Source organism: Tauraco erythrolophus, chromosome 14 (assembly GCF_009769465.1).
Source record: "Tauraco erythrolophus isolate bTauEry1 chromosome 14, bTauEry1.pri, whole genome shotgun sequence".
In the NCBI taxonomy this organism is placed as follows: domain Eukaryota; kingdom Metazoa; phylum Chordata; class Aves; order Musophagiformes; family Musophagidae; genus Tauraco; species Tauraco erythrolophus.
The window spans coordinates 13,858,024-13,877,371 of record NC_141478.1 but is presented as its reverse complement, the minus strand read 5'-3'; the positions used below and the strand labels follow the sequence as shown (position 1 = coordinate 13,877,371).

At 42.1% G+C, this 19,348-nt stretch overlaps 1 protein-coding gene across 1 annotated transcript in view; it reads left to right on the top strand.

Annotated features, from left to right (window-relative positions):
- Nucleotides 1-19,348, top strand: part of MYO5A (myosin VA) — a 102,271-nt gene that overhangs the window by 50,704 nt on the left and 32,219 nt on the right. Inside the window, 14 exon segments of the mRNA XM_086620568.1 lie at nucleotides 178-285; nucleotides 827-933; nucleotides 3,430-3,695; nucleotides 4,266-4,347; nucleotides 6,828-6,968; nucleotides 7,705-7,732; nucleotides 7,735-7,797; nucleotides 7,800-7,828; nucleotides 10,232-10,315; nucleotides 13,798-13,959; nucleotides 15,974-16,071; nucleotides 16,967-17,053; nucleotides 17,152-17,260; nucleotides 18,751-18,962. Coding sequence (XP_086476694.1) covers nucleotides 178-285; nucleotides 827-933; nucleotides 3,430-3,695; nucleotides 4,266-4,347; nucleotides 6,828-6,968; nucleotides 7,705-7,732; nucleotides 7,735-7,797; nucleotides 7,800-7,828; nucleotides 10,232-10,315; nucleotides 13,798-13,959; nucleotides 15,974-16,071; nucleotides 16,967-17,053; nucleotides 17,152-17,260; nucleotides 18,751-18,962 — 1,576 coding nt within the window.

Sequence of the window (19,348 nt, the reverse complement as noted above, 5' to 3'; positions counted from 1 at the left end):
TTGTTAAATCTTGAAAAAATTCTTCTACATTGGGTCTTATGAGCCAGAAGGAAAAAATATACTGACATATTTCAAATCATGGATTCTGCCAAGAGCAACTTAATCATGACACAGCTTTGCAGATGTGCTGTGAATTTCTGCCTCAGTGTGTGCAAAACGTGTTTTTTTCTCTTACAGGGAATGCAAATTACTTTCACTACACAAAGCAAGGTGGAAGCCCTGTAATTGATGGTGTCGATGATGCCAAAGAAATGGTAAACACCAGGCAGGCCTGCACTTTGCTAGGTAATTTGTAAAACGCAATCATATCCCAAATCCGATATGCTCGCAAGTCTTTTCTGTATTGTTGGTGTGTATTTTCTTCATACTCCCTTGTGTTTAAAAACAGCAGTTGCATAAACTTTGGGACTGAGATACTTTTTATTGCATTAAGAAGGAATTTAAACTGCAGTATTTAAAGGAGATATTTAAATTAAATAAAGAAGATATTTAAATTACACATATCTAGTGTAGGAGTAGGAGACATTATATGAACATAAATAAACGATGGATTCCTTTGGTATAGCACATACAGTGTTGGCAATCACTGAGAAAGCACTTTGAAACAACAAATTTAATAGTTCATTTTAATGGATCGTTTTTGTCTCTGGTTGTAAAATGTTTTTAATAGAAGTGGAGCCAAGCAGTGCTTTCAAATACCGAATTCTCTGGAAAAAGAACGCACGCTGGCAGTTTTTCTCTTCTGAGTAAAATTTTTTTCGTCAACTTCAGCTTATGGTTCTTCACTTCTCTCGCTATTCAAAACATTTTATTCATCGTTTTTCAGGGATTAGTGATTCCTACCAGATGGGAATTTTTCGAATCCTTGCTGGCATACTTCACTTGGGCAACGTGGAGTTTGCATCTCGGGATTCTGACAGCTGCACTATTCCTGTGAGTAGTAGATGAGCTGAAGGGCATGGTTTCTACTCTGCCAGTTTCTGCCTTCTGCTTGTTTGCAGGGACCTCTTCTGAGAAAGAGTAACGATATAAAAACACAAGCAATGTGTTTGTTTCTAATTTGTTAACATTTTCACAGTTCGTTTTGCAGATGGATTCAACTCTTCTCAGTTTAGAGCCTTCAGATGGTACTTTCTGTATTGTAACAGTGGCTGCCTTAATTTCATTTCAAAACTGTGATTGATCTGTCCTAGAAAAGACTACTAGACAGGCTATCTTTGAAGTCCTGGGCAGGTATCTAGATCTTTATATTCGTACATGAATACATTCCTTGCCCACAGTAAATGCTTTGCAGGATGTTTTTCTTAATGTTAAATGTCAAACTGGCCTAAACAAAGGCTTTGCAAAGTTCTCTGGGATGTCTAGACAGGAGCATAGGATATACAGATAGGATTCATGTGACTCATCTAAGTGTTGTGGTTTTATCAGTCTTTTTTCACCTTTGTGGAGGTCAGCAGTGAGGATTGCATAGTCTGATCTGAAAAAGACCTCCTCATTCAGTGAAAGACCAAGGCTCCTTACTGAAGTCCATAATCTGGAGATGAGAAACAAAAAAGATCTGTGTTGTCACTCGTATCTTCCTTGGATTCACAAGTGATCGATTTCTCCTTTTGCCTTTCCTTGAATGTCTGCTGCTGTACTACCCAGCCTTCATCTTTCTCTTTCTTCAAATAGTGACAACAGTTGAAGAGTTTTTTCTCATTTTGCTATCAGCCGCTTTCTCAAGAATCAGCAGTAGCAGTTTCTGGAGCTGGGACAACAGGTCCTTCATCTGGCCGCAGATGATCAGTGTGCCTGGTCTGACACCATCTGTCCATAGAATCGAATGGATAGCTGCTGTGAAACCACAGCAATAGTCTGGCACTTTGGTGTGCCTTAAAAAGACTTTCACTACAAAGGAATTGTCATTTAATGATCACAGGTAGAGCTGATGAGCCCCAGGACATGATGAACTGGCCTGTGTTGTAATGGGTGTCTGCAATGCAGGAATCCCACTGAATGACATAGTACAAAGCTGCAAATTCCTGTGCAACCCCATCCTGACGGGTAAACGTCTAGCAGAGATAGTGAGTGTCTGCTCAATGACATTGGCTACCTGAGCCATGCTGTTCTCTGACAACAGCCATGTCATGGCAGAGCTCTGTTGCTGTGCACACTGGTCTGCCTGGGAAGTGCTGGTGATGCAATGGTGGTGCTTTAGGGAGCTCAGTGAAGGGCTCCACATGGTGCTGTGAAAGAATCAGTTTGTTTAGTGTCAGCTTGAGTAGCCCTAATGTAACACTCTTTTGTGCAGTGTTCGTTGTTATTATTATTACTTTATTATTGTCTTCTGAACCAGTTAAAGTAGTACAGCTAAACTGAAAGAAGACATGCTCAGTTAACTGGATTTTGGAGGTGTAGCAACACTGCCATGGGACCTGTATGCTGTAAAGGCTGCAGGAAGGCCCAGAGAAGTCAGAAGGACATGGAAAGATAAAACTGATGTACCCTGAAGCTACTGGGCATGTAGTAACAGTCCCCTGTAATCTGTCCTTGTCAAGATGCTGCTTGTCAGCGTGCTGATGAGCCACCGGGTGCAAAGTGAAGATGATGAGGAAGTAGTGTTGGGGGAGTTCCTTAGAAGGAAAGACCTGTCTGTCCTCCTTGATTTCTAGCTATCAGTTTGCTTGTTAGTCACGAGGTGTAGTATCTTAACTCATTGAGTGGTAAATGCACTCCACTGATTTTTGTGCAGAAATCATATACCTATCTCAGTGTGCAGGCCTTGCTAGATGATTTTACCTGGTTAAACAAAGGTCAATTTTTTCACTTGTACAGTCCAATTTGAGAACATAGTTTATGTGTTCCAATCTCTTAACGTTTGTCTCCAGAATTCACTGAGAAAATAGTGTTAAATACTGAGACCAGAGCACTAAAGCCCTTCCACGCTTCTTCCTCTTCTTGACCTGGGCTTTGATGTTCCATTGCCCGTCACTCCCTGCTGTGGATGTACACCAACAGTCAAGAACCCTGCTCAGGAGCTGTAGTCCGTTCTGTCCCCAGCATACAGCTGATGTCCTGTCCTCTGCGTTTCTCTAGCTTCTTCACTCAAAACTGAGACAGTTAGTTATAAGAATTGAAAATACCAAGTCCATCCCTGCGAAGCTAGGCAATTAGTTTTTGTGAAGGTTGCAGATTCCCTGTGTGGAGCTTTTTGATGAGTACAAGTATAGTAAAATGCCTTTGGGGAAACTGTGATTCGTTAATTCAGCGACGTGAATGTGATAAGCAGGTAAGGAGCTTGTTATGTTTTGAAGGAGGAAGAGCTGAGGAAGCTGCTGTTGCTGCTTGTTGTTGGATCACTGCAGGCAGGCGGTTCTTCTGATTGCATGATTGCATGTGTGCTGTTTGTAATACTGCTTCAAGACCTAATGAGATTGTTCTTATTAGCCCAAGCATGAACCCCTCACCATCTTCTGTGACCTCATGGGTGTCGAGTATGAAGAGATGGCCCACTGGCTCTGCCATAGGAAGCTTGCAACTGCCACCGAAACCTACATCAAGCCAATTTCTAAACTTCATGCCATCAATGCCAGAGATGCACTTGCCAAACATATCTATGCTAATCTCTTCAACTGGATTGTAGATCATGTGAACAAAGCCCTTCACGCTACTGTAAAACAGCATTCTTTCATTGGAGTGTTGGACATTTATGGGTGAGTCTTCTTGTCAGAGATATGACACCTCTTACATAATTATCTTACTGTAAAGCATCTTTGTCTTTATCATGTAGCACTGTAAGGATTACACAAAAATCCCCAAACCCTTAGAAGCTGCTTATTGCAGCTGAAGGAAGTAGGTGTATAGTTTTGACATACTATCTAAGATCTTTGTCTTGACTTTCAGATTTGACCTTTGTAGTGGGATTTTAGATTTTTGCTGTTGGTAGTTCTTTTATGTATTACATTGGGAAAAGTTACAAGGGAGTCGTCATCGCGTGGTTCCTCCTGGGTGATGCTTCTAGAGAGGACAAAGATAACTAACATACTCTCCAGGAACTTCAGTTCCTTCCCTGTGTTCCTCATCCCTGCCTAAAGAGGGAGCATCACTTAATTGCCCATGTACTGCAGTTTGCCATTTCCCCGTGGGCTTTGTTGCTTGACTGTGGTTGTTTATGCCTGGAATAATGCAATGAATTTGACTGGAGGGAGGGAATCTAAAATTACGGGGTCATTTAATCTGTTTTTTTCACTGCACTAGTAATTTTGAGTATCTGCATATTTTAGATTTGAGACATTCGAAATCAACAGCTTTGAACAGTTCTGTATCAACTATGCCAATGAAAAACTGCAGCAGCAGTTCAATATGGTAAGTAGGAAATGCCAGTCATTTCCTCTTCCTTTTCCCCTCATGCAAGTCCATTTTGCTAATTGGGTCCCCAGTGGTTACAATGAATTCCTTCAGTCTATTAACCAGCTGTCCTGGCCGTGGGCTTTAGGGGATGGGGAAAGATCGACTATCTCCTAGAAATAGATTTTATGACTAACTGCTGCTCTGGGACTATTTGAAATTCCGATCACAGTAACAATTATAAGACAGAAGCAGGGCTTGGCAATTAAGACCCTGAGATTGCCTGTCAATGAGAGCACTGTGTGGATGAAGTTGGAGTTAGCTGTGTCTCCATAACCTCCAACGAGAGCCCGTGCGCGGGCAGTAGAGAGCAGTGCTTTGCCCCTGGAAATCTGTCATCCGCGTGTCTCTTCCTGACGTTATTTTTTGAGGGTTTTCAGCCGCATCTTGGAGTTATAACTGACGTGTGGCAAGAAGCACCTCTTCTCCCTCCTCCAGAGAGATCACGATTCTCTCTCTCCTCAACTTTAGTGACATTTGTAATTATATATCTCACCTGCATAACGATGAGGCAAGTTATTTATGCTGAGTTAGACTGTGCCGCAGTACGGGAATAGCTTTGAACTCTCTTTATGAGCGTACCTCCATGGTGGTGCATGCTCGCAGGACCGCATCCCCCCATGCTGTTGTTCATCCCAGCGGCAGGAATGCCTGTCGGGGAGCAAGCCAGGTGCTGGAGCAGAGGCTGGGCTTTCCAGCCCCGGCATGCCCTTTCCATGCTGTTAGTGCCATAAGTTCAGCTCCATAAGTGGCGTGTTGTAACCGCTAAGCGCGAAGTATCTCAGAGGTTTCTCAGCTCTACAGCAAAAATCTAGTCACTGTTAGAATTGTAAGGGTTTGCTGCTTTAGCAAAGATCAGCATCCTCGTATTCCCTTCCCTCTCCTGCTGTTGCTGTAAGCACTCGTCTCGCAAAGGATGGGGCAACAGGATGCCCCGCCAAGCTACCAAACCCAGCGCCGGTGGAGATGGACCCATTGGACTGCCGTGCAGGCACATGGGGTGGAAGTTGTTTTAAATTAGAGCTCTGTGGTGGCAGTGAGCAAGCCTGAAGGTAGGCTGCCCGGCAGCTGTTTGGCACTGCTCGTGCCTCTGCAGCCCGCCTGGCCACCCCTCCCCTGCCTGGCCACCCGCAGCCCATAAGGAAAATCAGGTCTGAGAACATTTTTCATCACGTAATTGCTAATTCCTTTACAGTGGAGAAATGGTTTTATGTTTTCTTTCAGGACTTGGGTTGGATATGACTTGCCAGTAAAACACTGCCATTGGTTTTCCTGTCTTGAATTAACTCGGCGTGTAACGCAGCCATTAAGCGGCGGGGTGGGAATGGCTCCCGCGGGTGCCATTAAGGAGCACAGCTTTGGAAAGGATGGTGTTAAGCTAATGAAATCAAAGGGAAAAACCGCTTTGTCAGGGCAGTTTGCTGCTGCCTGGCAGGTGCGTGCCAGAGAGCTGTGAGGTGTTCGTGGGCTCGTGCACTGAGCAGAGGGGCAGCAGTACAGATGTGCATGGCGGCCCCCTGACGCCTGCCCACAGCCCTGCTCTTTGCTGCTCCGGAGGGTGTGCTCCGAGTTCCCTTCTGCCTGCCAGAGCTGTTAGTGTGCGTTAAAATTTAAATGGGAAATAAAACGTCATTGAAAATAACTGGAGTCAGCAGTCTTCTTGTTCTTAAAGAGAGTGCTTGTGCTATAAAGACCACAGTTTGCCTGTTTAATGTCTTATTATTTGTTTTCCTGCAGTTTTAATTAATCTCCTATGCACGTTTTGTTAAAGCTCTGCAGGTTTTTTGTGATAATATTGTTGAACAAATATACAACTACATTATTACAGATCTTCGTACCAGATAAATCTTCTACAAAATTTTGCTTAAAGGATTTACTGTGCTAATACTCCCAGAGTCAGTCTTGCAGGTTTTCGCTGAAGAGCGTATTCTAATGCAATGCATCATCTTAGAAAAAAATCAGCAGCCATCTAAGAGAAGACAGAGCTCTGTTCTTTTACAAGGAAATGCAAAAGTATTTATAGTGAAATTTTACTTGAAATAGAGCAGTATTCATAACTTCAAAAATCATAAATGCAAGGCACGTCCCACTTTGAGTTACTGTTCCTTCACTTGAGGCTTTTTCTGGGTTTTATGTTGGTTTTTTTTAATAAGAGAAAAGAGCTTACAGTAATTGTGGGACAATATAGTAAAAAGATAGGGAAAAATAGCCTTTATTTGCAGACAATATGAATGAGTGTTTTAATTTGTCTGTTGTTTTTAGGCCAGGAAAAAAGTTTATTTTTTTTCATTCACTTAACTTGTTAAGGGGTTTGTTCAGTTGAACTAGTGTGTCACTTGACAGCCTGGATTAATGTTCCAAGATGAATTCAAGTGAGAGTTCGATGTATTTATTCTGCACTTTATTTCACAGAAGACTGTTTTGTTTTTGCTGTGTAGCATGTCTTTAAGCTGGAACAAGAAGAGTATATGAAGGAACAAATACCATGGACCTTGATTGATTTCTACGACAATCAGCCTTGTATCAACCTCATAGAGGCCAAAATGGGAATTCTGGACCTATTGGATGAGGAGTGTAAGGTGCGTGTTCAAGGGCTTTCGTGAAGAAAGGTCATCAGCTGTCCTGCTTCTGGGGCCTCCCAGGGAAAAGTCATCTGCGAACGGCCATCATTTTGACACTCATTTTGATTTGGGGAATGTACAAACAGAATTGGCAATTACAGGAGGAGAAAAAATTATTCTAGTCATGCTTTTTTTTCTCTCCTCTTCATCATGAGTCTGTATCTGTTTCTGGATCTCTGATCAACCTTTGTTTTCAGTGTAGCAAGTGCAGTCTCTGGTCCTGTCAGATTTCTCCAAATAGCCTCTTGCTTCATGTCTCACCTTTTGTCTTTTGTCATAGTTTAACTTATGCCAAGCCATGTACAGGAGGTGGCATGTGGTGCCTCCTTCAGAGGAAACCCAGCTTGGGGTTCTTGTGTATCACACTGTAATGGTGGTGGATGAGTTCTGACCTGCTGAGATGCTGCTCAGTCAGATAATGTACCTCTTGGATCCCCACCTTCAGGTGTGTGATACTGGAAGCGTTATTAGCATCACATAGCAGCTACACCTGCTGCTGGGCTGCTCCCAGTCCAGAGTATGAGAAAGGCAAGTACCTCGCTGGTTGCTGTCATCCTCGCTTATGGCAGTGCTGGCAATCTGAGGAGTTGGAGTTTGAAAGCGAACCACAAAGTTTTTTCCCCGTCTTCTTAGTTTCTTTTGCTACTGAAAAGTCTTCAAGACATTTTAAATGACTGTGTGTTCTCTTCTGTAGATGCCAAAAGGCTCAGATGACACTTGGGCCCAAAACTCTACAATACTCATTTGAATAAATGTGCCCTCTTTGAAAAACCACGTTTGTCAAATAAGGCTTTATCATAAAGCACTTTGCTGACAAGGTAAGGGCCCTTCCTCCAGTACCTCTTTCTGTGGCTGTTTTGAGTGTAGCAAGTGCAGTCTCTGGTCCTGTTAGATTTCTCCAAATTGCCTCATGTGTGCGTGGGAGGGATCCCTGGGTGGGAGGCTGTTGCAGGCAGTGCCTGGGCAGAGACATCCCTGGCTTTTCTCGGCGTCTTGCAAAATGCGTGCCTGCCTGTACACCCCATCGGGAGGAGAAAGTTGACTTGGCAGCTGTGCAGAGCCAGGAACACAAACAAGAGCTCCTGACTCCTGTCACATGCTGTAACTACTAACCATCCTTTTTCAAAACACGATAGCTCAGCGTATTTGGAATTCATAGCATAATTGTCTCAATCCAAGTTATACTATAGAAATACACGAAACAGAAAATCATGTATTTCACTGTAGTTTTAGCTAAAGAGCAACAACAAAACAATGTTGGTTTTGCTGCCATCTTATTCATAGATTCATAGATTTCTAGGTTGGAAAAGACCTTATAGATCATCGAGTCCAACCATCCCTAATCCCCATTAAAGCATATCCTCAAGTAGATCATCCACCCTATTCTTAAACACATCCAGGGATGGGGACTCAACCACCTCCCTGGGCAGCCTAAAATCTTAGTGTGCAGACAGGAAAGAGTTTAACACACCCTTCTTCGTGTTGCTGGAGCACTGTGTACCGCTCCCACCCTCGCCTCTGCTGTCAGTGAGCAGCTATTTCTAGGATGCTGGATGAGGAGTATCTCGGAGAAGTGCATGCTTTGCTCAGCTCCCACAGTGCGTCAGCAAACTGAGCAACTCCTCAGGTTGAAATAAATGAAAAACAATAAAAATCCTGGATAAGATAATTGTCCTGTTAAACAAAGAAGCTGCCTCAGAATATTGTTAGCTCTGTGGAAAAAAGTTTGGAGAAGCTCTGGGATTCTTATCAGTAGATCTGTATGTCCTGACATGGGGAGTTGAAGACCTTTATTTGCCTCCACTTGATTTCTCCCAGGTTCTTGAATTTTTTGTAGAACAGGGGGTCCTGTTCCTCTTGGGTCTAGTGTTACCTCAATGAAAGCAGCAAGAACATCTCTGTAACTGTTTAGATTCATGAGTTCTGTTTCATTTGGTGGATAAGAGAACAGGAAGGATTTAATTAATATTTCATATACTGTTCATTAGGCTAAACTTTGATATTTGGAAACAAGGCTTTCCTATGCCTAGTCTGAGCAGTGAGGGCCAAGGAAAGCTAAAAGCTCCAAGCAGAGCTCTGAGCTCTGATGCGCGGTGTGTGCTGAGCATTTTATGCTTTCCTATGTGCTTACGTGAATGCATACACACATCTGGAAGGAAAAATTAAAGCTACAGCTGACAGGTTAGTAACCTCTGTGCCTTGATGTTGTCTTCTGTGGGAGAAGGCAGAGATTCTGCTGCCCTCTCCTGGCATTGTCTCCCACAGTAAGAACATTAACGGTGCCTGACTTTGTGTTCAGAGTGGGCTTTCAGCTGTGGGTAGACCTTAGACACATCCTCTGCCTTCTTCCCCTCTAGGAATTTTTTGAAATTATTTGCAGCTTGAAATATAATGTTGTGTAAGCACTGACGAATGGCTGTACCGAAAGGGGGGCTGCTGATGGCTATCAAGGTCTGCTCTGAAATAATAAAATGGTAGAAGGGTCTGCTCTTGTATTTTATAATCTGCACTTCTGCTCATACACATTGCAGAGTTAGCCCGAGATACTTCATGATAGTTAGCATACTTATGCTAATTAATATTGTATTCTAAGGTACAGACTTTGGACAACAGCTTTTGGGTTTTGTTCAGCTTCAAATTAGAACAGTGAAATAAATACTAGGTTTTTATCTGACGCTCTGGCAGTTCTTTGGTCCAGGAGACTATTGTTATGTATTGTCACAATGTTCAGACTTTTTATTGCTTGTGGTAAAAATAGTCTTTCTGAGTACAAATGAGGCATTTTCATAATAAGCTGCAGGCAGGTCTACTTCCTGCCTCTCAGCTAGTGAGATGAGATACTTTGTTCTCAGTTGCATCTGGATTTCACGCAGTTTTGCAGCCCTGATAACTTCAGTGAAGGAGACGCTCAACACATATTTTGATTCTTCACCTTTATTGTAACCATTCAATCATGCCGTCTTACCATAAGTGTCTCTCCGCAGTGAAATGTACCTGCTATATTGCAGTAACAGTATTCATCTCTATATGTTTTAACATTGTACTGGAAAGAACTCTCTGAGGAAAATCTATTTAACAAAGATGCACTTGAGAGCTGAGATTTTCAACGTCCACAAGAGTTATCTGTTTTGCATGTGGATGTTACAGCTGGTGAATTCTATGCAAAATATTCTTATTAAATACTTTTAATACTTACATTTTTGTAAAATGATGGTTTTCAGGTGGAATATCAATGTGAAGGCTTTTTGGAAAAGAATAAAGACACAGTTTATGAAGAACAAATTAAGGTCCTAAAATCAAGTAAGGTTAGTATAAGGATTTTTTTTTTCTTCTTTTGCAGTTAAGAATCCTTGAATTAAGGGTCCTATAAAATTTCTTACGAAGCTAGGAAATATTTCTCCCTTAGTATCATATCAACTGAAATTTAACATGGTTTGTGTTTTACTTGGCTCTCTGTATGAATTTAGAAAGTTCTGTAGCCTAATTTTGCACCATGTAAGATCAGTCTATATTTAGCCACTGATTTCACTGTTTGTTTTTTTGTATGGTTGGGGTTTTTTTCTTTTCACAAAACTTTGCTCTATTTTCTGTAAAGGCATCAAGGACTTATAATATACTATAGTGATATAAGAAGGCTGAACAGTTAAGCCCTTAATTTTGCCATCTGAAACCAGAAGCTCCTTGTTTATGGTCTGACAATTGAGCAGAAAATTTCTGGAGGAGAGACAAGTTCTGTTCCAGAAGCAAAATGAAAGAGGAATGAAATGTAAAGGCCCTGAGGACACAAACTAGAATTTACTTTCTTGATACCTGTGAAAGGAAGATAACATCTGAACTGAAAAATACTGCATGAAGGAATACTATAGAACAGGCCTTCAGTAGCATCATCTGCATTTTTTAATGGCAAAAATACTATCTGTGCTCTTCCGGAATGTAAAGGCAATTAACGTGACATTGAGCTGTGATGGCTGTTGGAAATTTCCTAGCTCTAATGGCCCAGGAAGCTGGATATCAAGGACAGGCTATTTAAAATTATGCTATTCTATCAGGAAAAGCAGCATTTTTCTCTTCTGTTTCTATTCTGAGCAGATCTATGAAGCTAAATGATTAAAACATGTAGTATAATGAAAAACCACAGCAGACTTTCTACTGAGAGAAGTGTTGAAGTGGTTTGAGTGAAGCCGATTGCCATGGGAGTGGGAGGTGGGTGGCATCCCCAGGGAGCCGGCAGGGACCAGCAGCCTATGTGGCTCCGGCTCTGCCACGACGTGGCAGTGCACTGTGCAGGGCAGAGGTGCAGGAGTGCTCAGAGGGATGTAGACCAGTGAGTAAGGGATGATGGGGACACAGCTGCCATAAGAGCATGACAACTGCTTTGGTAGGCTCAGTAGGTTGAGTCAATTCAGTATAAACACTAGGAAACAAGATGGGTTTCCCCAATGGTAAATTTTACCAAAACCAGTGTTTTTTAAAAAAATAAAATCAACTGTGAAGAAAATAAATTTTCAAAATAAGAGTGTTTCATTTTTATTTTTCAGCAGGCCCTCTTTATTAGTAACTGCAGTGGGATTGCATTTCTGATTTCTGATTTTTATTTTTATTTGTTGTTGCTGTTTTCTGGGTTTGCTGTGCACATTTAACAGAAGGTAATTCTAAACTGAATGCAGCATCTGTCATCCTGCCCATGCCCACTCTCACAGACAGCTCGAATGCTTCTTTGCTCTCCAGAGTGCATGACACACACTGCTCTTGGCAGGCACTCTAGTGTTTAGCTGTTTGTTTTGGCCTTCTCTATAAATCCACCCACAGAACCTCTTTGAACTAGTTCGGTTTCCATGCATGTATCATGAAAGCAATGCAATAGTCCTCAGCTTTTATGCTTGCTACTGGCATGTTGTTAAAGTCTGCTGTTGTGGCTCTGTATTGAAAGAAATTACCGGTAAGATTGTTAGCAGCATGTCTGTTGAGTCGCCTGAAAAAATTACAGGGGAAAAAATGCTTGCTTGCTTGTTTTCTACGTGAATTGTCTGCACTTTGATCAGTGTTTTCCCTCTCTTGGAACACTCCTAGTGTTCTGTGAAACAAAGAAAATTGATAAGATACTAAAAACCAAAACCAAAGGAAAACACGAATGCCCTCAGCGTGGATCCCCTCCGCAGCGCTCCGCTGTTGTTGACCAGACGGCCGTACGCTGCTCCTTTCTTCGGCAGCAGTGACTGAGGCAGCGACGATGAAAGTGGCGCCTTTGAAGTGCACTTGCCTGTCCTTACAGGCCTATTTTCCCAGGGCTGGAAAAAGGGAATGAGGCTTAGGTACTGATAGCTTAGAAGAGCTCATGCATCTGCAATCCAGACACTGAGTACCCCCTTCCCACCCCCACTCCTGGTGTGTGAGAGCATCAGGAGTTTCAGACAAAGCATACTGCATTGGGAAAAGTTTCTATATGGGATGAAAAGACTTGGCTGTGTAGCTCCGATGCCTGAGCATACCGACTCACTCCATCTGACTGCGTGCAGCTGAATGAGGTGGTGGTGGCCCAGTCATCCTGAGCCCTTTGAGTCAGTGGAAGGAGATGAGCTAAATCACCCTCTGGAAATGTCACTCTTCCACCAGCTACAGAGGTAACCTAAGGTGACCGCACTCCTAATCTGGCAGGCTCAGGTGAGATAAAGCTAAGGTGTGATACTCCTTTTTAGTTCAGGAATTTAGGCTACCTTTGTAGCATTCGTAGTCATTCTGTTATGCTGGAGTGCTGTGCTGGATGCTACTGAGGAACGTTTGATGCCTTTTGCTAGCCCATCTGGCACAATCACAGAGCACAAGTACCATTTTGTTGTGCAGCATGTTTCATTGGATATCGTGCATGCTCACCAAGTTTTATAAGGCAAAACCAATTTTTTTATTTTTTAGGTTGTACTTAGCCCAAGCACTTTCTAGTACTGAAAATTGAATGCTCCTATCTCTTGGGAGAAAATGCACAGATGATAGATAAAAGATTATTCATTGACAGGTAGAGAAGTTCAGATTTTCTTACTCTTATAATGCTTCTGAAGTGCTATAATTGTCAGTAGAAAGATCTGGTGATGTTATTTTTAGTTCTAAGTTATTTCAAAGCAGCTATTATATACGGGTGTATTTTGTAGCCATTAGAGAAAGGGATCCGGAAGCCCTGAGTGATATTTGGAAAGATGTTTCAGGTTTTTCCTCCGCTCCCACTGGCCTGAGAGTAGATCTTCAGTCAGGTAAATTTGGCTAATGTTTTTTTTTTTTTTAGTTGATAGTTCCTCTTTTAAGTTGATTATTTCAATTTAGAGTGATAAAGCAGGGATATTCTTTGTTGTCTGCTGAGTTATTTAATGTCCTAGATATTTTTGAACCATAAAGGAGTCTGAAGCACCACTGAAATATAAGAAGACCCTGTTGTTTACTTCTTAGATCAAAGCAGCTGTATATAATTGCAATTGGTACTTATGAAACTGCTGTCAGTATCTAACAGTTTCACATGGAAGCTATTGCTGGCTCTATGGAAAAAAAAAAAAAGAACTCAAATCAGAATTTTATCTTCAGGAGACTCACTGATCAAACCCACAAAATTTTTAGTAGTAAATCATGACCCACTCATGATACGACTAGCTGGAATGTGGTTTTGCATTTGTCCCCATGTGAAGTTCAACAAAAACCCAGTGCTTACAAAAACTGATCCTGGATTCTAACTACCTTAAGCACAAATGGGTGCAATGACTTGCTGGATTCTTACCCTCTGTATTTTTTCCTGCTGTTATACCAGTTTAAGCTGCTACCAGAGTTATTCCAGGATGAAGAGAAGGTCCTCAGTCCCACATCAGCAACCCCTTCAGGGCGTGTGCCTTTGTCTCGCACGGCTGTAAAACCAGCCAAGGCCAGGCCAGGTCAAGCTAGCAAGGAGCATAAGAAAACTGTTGGACATCAGGTGAGTTTGAAGATGCAGCTCTAATAAATACTCTCTCCCTCTACCTCCCTCTGTCTCACAGGTCTCAAGGTGTGCTGGTGCTTCTTGAGATCCCTTACAGTTTTGAGACAGGTGCAGCTGATTATGACTTACAGTTTGGAGCAAATGCACCCTAATTACTAATACATTTTGGGCCACAATTTGGGGGAGCTCGGTTCTTATTGTGGTGCCAAAACCAAAACTCATGTTTTTCAATATGGATTTAACATGCTGGATGCTGAGGAGCTTTGAAAATCTTATACTGGGTCTTTTTGATCATTTGCCACGTTGTCTGACTCAAATCAAAAGTGGGAGTTCAGTCTGCAGAAAACTTGCTTCCAGTTGTCAATGGGCTAAACATAAAATACCCGTCATATGTGTGCCAGAATCAAATTCAAAGTATGCAGATTAGTATGGCCAGAGAACTCACTACTTTGTTACTTTCCACTCAACAGATTTAACAGATGTTTTCTCAAGATGGTTATGTCTCCAGTCAGTGCTTTATATATGACAGAGTGTCCCTTGAACTATACATAGGAGCCAAAGGGAACTTTTTTGACAGCTTAGTACTCAGTTTTTATCTACTTTCCTCCCTGTACCACTTTGCTAGTGAGTAGCGGCATTCTTCTTTTGCCTGGGGCTTCCAGGAGATCTGTGTGGATAACTCTTTTATGTTACTGTAAGACAGCCTGGAATATAAATTAGCTCTCAGGGAACGTAAGTTCTTTGTATCAGTGTCCTTGGACAATCGTAAAGATGAACCAGCCACATGTCTCAGGTGCACAGTTCTGATAAAATCACAAAAAATGCCTGGGCTTTGTCCACTGCCTTGGAAGGTTGCCGATACTATAACCAAGATGTTAGACAGTGTCTGGGCAGTGTCACGAGCTAGTCACACTGCTAAGGGAATTCAGAAAATGTTTGATTTGGATATTCGTAATTTCTCTATAACCTTCCCCAACCACAAGAAGTGTCAACTTTTGGGTGGGAATAGGAGTGGTTATTCATGCTGCTGTACAGAATGCAAAGCTGCCTGGCGTGTGTTCGTGGTACAGGCTGCAAATTCCAATCTTCTGCAATTCATGCAAGAGAACCCCTGCCCAGTTATCTTTTTAATTTGAACTTCATTTCTGATTTTGCAAACAGACAGTATCCTGAGGCTGGTAGAGACCAAACAGTTTTGTTGTCAGACTGAAACTATGAGTTGAAGTGTTAGGAATACTCTCATACTACTATTATCAATCAACTGTGTATATTAATCCATAAATTTTAAAGAAAACTAATACAAAAATTATTTTATCATATTCTGTGTAGAAACGGAGGTTGGCTTAGAATCATGGGTTCAACAGAAAGAGGGAAATCCATACCAATACATTTAAAACATCTAAGATGTGTTTTCATAGTTTTCTTTATCTATTAGGGTATTCTGTGGTTAGAGGCATATATTGCAGTATGTTAGGTATGTGTGGTCCTGATACTCCTTTAAAAGTAAAGCTCCTTAAACGCTCGAATATTCAACTTTCAAGGTTCTCTTCAGTAGATCTGACACTGGGATCAGTGGAACTGGAGAAATTGATACTTTTTTTTTTACCGCTCTGTTGATTTTTAAATTTACATTTATTTAAAATTAAATGGCTATTTAGTAGTATGTCATGAGGTTTAGTCATGAAGAGATGGATTAGACAAAGATTAGGGTAGACGAGACAGTCAAAAGCTGAAAATAACTCTGTCTATCCCATGTTTTTGGAATTTATCACATGCTGACATGGGAGCTTTACTCTTACAAAGCATAACATTTAGAAGTCTCACTGTAACATAATTAACCCAAAGATGGAATCTGAAACTGAAATCTATTGCCATAACAAAAACAAGCTGGTGTTTATTACTGAAAGCATTATTACAAATAAGCAAATATCCCTAGGTCTGCTTTCTGAGGTTATCTCAAACACGACTGAGGTTATTCCCTGATATTTTTCCCTTTTTATTTTTCAAAAAGTTTCGAAACTCGCTTCATCTGCTGATGGAAACCCTGAACGCTACAACTCCACACTACGTGCGCTGTATTAAGCCGAACGATTTCAAGTTTCCGTTCACGTAAGCTGGTTCCTGCGTGGTTCGTGTAGCCCGTGCGTGGGAATTGCCCAAGGCCTCGTAAGATGGAGGTCCTGCTGAGGCTTGCTCTCTCAGTACTGAAGTTGTGTGTCTCCTTTCTCTTGCTATGGACTCGCTGTCTGTGTGTATGTGTATTTACAAATGAAGACGTTTTGGGATGAATAGAGGAATAAATACTTCCTCATACTTTTTTTTGTTCATGGTGATATGTGAGAAGAAATACCAGCATTTTCATTGCTAGCTGTTTTAAATGTGACCCGCAGTTTGCACTCCTTGAGCTCATTTGACGTTTGCTGGAATTCGCTTTTGCAGATTCCAATCATAGAATCATAGAATGGTTTGGGTTGGAAGGGACCTTAAAGATCATCTAGTTCCAACCCCACTGCCATGGGCAGGGAAACCTTCCACTACACCAGGTTGCCCAAAGCTTCATCCAACCTGGCCTTGAACACTTCCAGGGATGGGGCAGCCACAACTTCTCTGGGCAGCCCGTTCCAGTACCTCACCACCCTCAATGTAAATGTCAATGTATTATTCCTTATCTTTTTTTCATATATGAACTTGCTTAGAGTTTTTCTCAAAAGTCTGCTTAAAATCCGGGCACATAAAGACTCCCATGACTGTTGGGCAGGCCAGCAGGAAGCAGGACAATGACGAGCAGCTTTGCAGCAGCCAACGGGCTCAGGCAATTACCCGGTTAGGCTGTCCTCTGTCATCACTGAGTTGCAGAAGCACTAGCTGGATGTGTTAACCACCCATCACATCCCACCTCGGCTCCCTCTCTGTGCTGCTCCTGTCCTTGGTGTGCGCAGGACCAGAGGTCCCATGTAATGCTAAACTAGCCCCACATCCATGGGCTTTTTTTATTCCTGTGTAGATTTGATGAAAAGCGGGCAGTGCAGCAGCTGAGAGCTTGTGGTGTCCTGGAGACCATCCGAATCAGTGCAGCTGGCTTCCCCTCCAGGTGTGTTTGCCGCTTTTTATACTTCTTTCAGCTGCAGTTCTTCTCTTTAAGAGAATTATTCTTTGTTGGGACTGACACCATCTCTGTTTTTGGGACAGGTGGACATACCAAGAGTTCTTCAGCCGTTACCGTGTTCTGATGAAGCAGAGAGATGTCCTTAGTGACCGAAAGCAGACATGTAAAAATGTCCTGGAGAAGCTGATTCTGGTACTAGACTTAGTCCTGAGAGCATTTGGAATCTGAAGGAGTAAAGATGGCATCCCTTACTCCCTCATGGCCACACTATTTTAGCACTTCTGCAAAGTACTAACCCACCAATATTAGCACAGGAACTGTAGAATTTCCCAGTGTATCACAGGAAAGGAAGACAGTGATTTTAAGTGTGAGTGGGTTGGGGGTGAGCCTTACCTTGCTTAATGGCAAGATGTATTAACCACACCTGAAATAAGGTGTAGTTACCTGGAGGTTTTCTAATGTGGAGGTGTTTCTGTCTGTGTGTGTGTTTGTGTCTTTCACCCTGCTCCTCTCAGCTCCTGTGCTGAAGTCAACCCTTTTCACTCCTTTCGTCCTTGTGGCGTTGTCTCCCTGCTTAGCACTGTGGCTGTCCTCGTACCTCGGCAGCCTCTTGCTTTGCCTCCTGCCTCCAGTTGCAGCCCTGCATTCCCAGGCTATGCTATCCACACCACTGGCATTGCCCTTGAACTGATGAGTTGACCGATGAACAGCGAGTGGAGGGTAGGCATGCTCCAAAGAGACAATTCCGACCAGTTCTCAGTAGAAGGTGGTTAATTAAGACTTACTCAGAAATGTCAGTTAGGAAGAGAAAGAGACCAAGTTTACTGAAGATACAAAAGCAAGAAAGCTTACCTTGCTCAAGTGCGATGCCAGTGTTAGGATATTTATAGAAACAAAAAAATAAATACTGTACAGGCAGGTTGGGGCTTGGCTTTTTAAATTGTGTCATTGGGTGGACTTGACAAATCTTTTGGTTTATATGCGTCTATAGTGTTAATGTATAGTGTTCAATGTATTGTAAGCTGTAGCTCTTTGTTGTTCCTTTTAACTTGACATCAAACAATGAACAAAATTAATTTTTTTAAATGTACCTTTGTATATTCTCAGTTTTTCCCTCCAAGGAGTACTGCAGCCTACAGAGATAAAATATTATTCTCTTTCTGGTTTATTTCTGAAATTTCAGATGTGTTTGAGCAGCAATGAGGTGCTTTGTTCTGGCTTAGTCATGATGGCAGTAAACGATGTGTATATGTTTGAAGCCCCAGCTGTTTTGTTTGTACTGTGTAATATGGTTGAAGATGGGCCATTCAGAGGGTTCATCTACAATTTTAACAGGAAGTTGTACGTGTGCATTGCCTGTATTGCTTTCCTCCCGTGGGCCCCTTCGTTACCTCCTGTAGCCTTCCATGTCTCTTATAATCTTTGTGCCATTCTTGTCTAAGCAAAATTCTCATGTTACTCCTTTAGGCCATGCTTGTGGCCTTATTGTATTAGCTTGTTAACATAATCATACAGGGAAAATACTCTCCTCCACTACTTAATGTAAGTGTAGATTTACCTGAAATATTACACAGATAATTTTGCCTCTTTACTAACTGTACTTTCATTTAGTCCTTCATTCCTTGTTTTTATCCATTAATGTTTAATGCTGTAACTGATCCTCTTTTTACCTCTGAAAATAGGACAAGGATAAGTACCAGTTTGGTAAGACAAAAATATTTTTCCGGGCTGGTCAAGTAGCCTATCTGGAAAAAATAAGGGCAGATAAGTTGAGGGCTGCCTGTATCCGCATCCAAAAGACGATCCGAGGCTGGCTGATGCGAAAGAAGTACGTGCGTATGAGGAAGGCTGCCATCACCATACAGAGATATGTCAGAGGGTACCAAGCACGATGGTAAGCAATGCTTGTGGGAAAACCCACACTAGCCTCAATTCACATCCCTTTAAGTAGGACATTTAAATGTGATACATTTGTTCTCTTCTTCCTGTACTGCCTGAGAGGAAGCGATTTTCCAGGGAAATGAAGGAAATTGAATATAATGAGCGTGTCTGTCCTGCCTGTTTTTGACCTTCCTGAGAGGACAGCAGCACCCTGGCTGTGTGATGCTTAGAACAGTGTGTTGTTAGCGGGAGCAGAGTACAGGTAGTACTAGGAGATATGTTGCAGGTGAGGTAAAGCAGGACTCTTGGCTGAGTCCTTATTGCCCAGTTTCCATGTGCCCTCCTAGCTGGGTCTGTCTGTCCTGCTGGAGAAGCCGTTCCTCATCCAGGTGTGAAAGG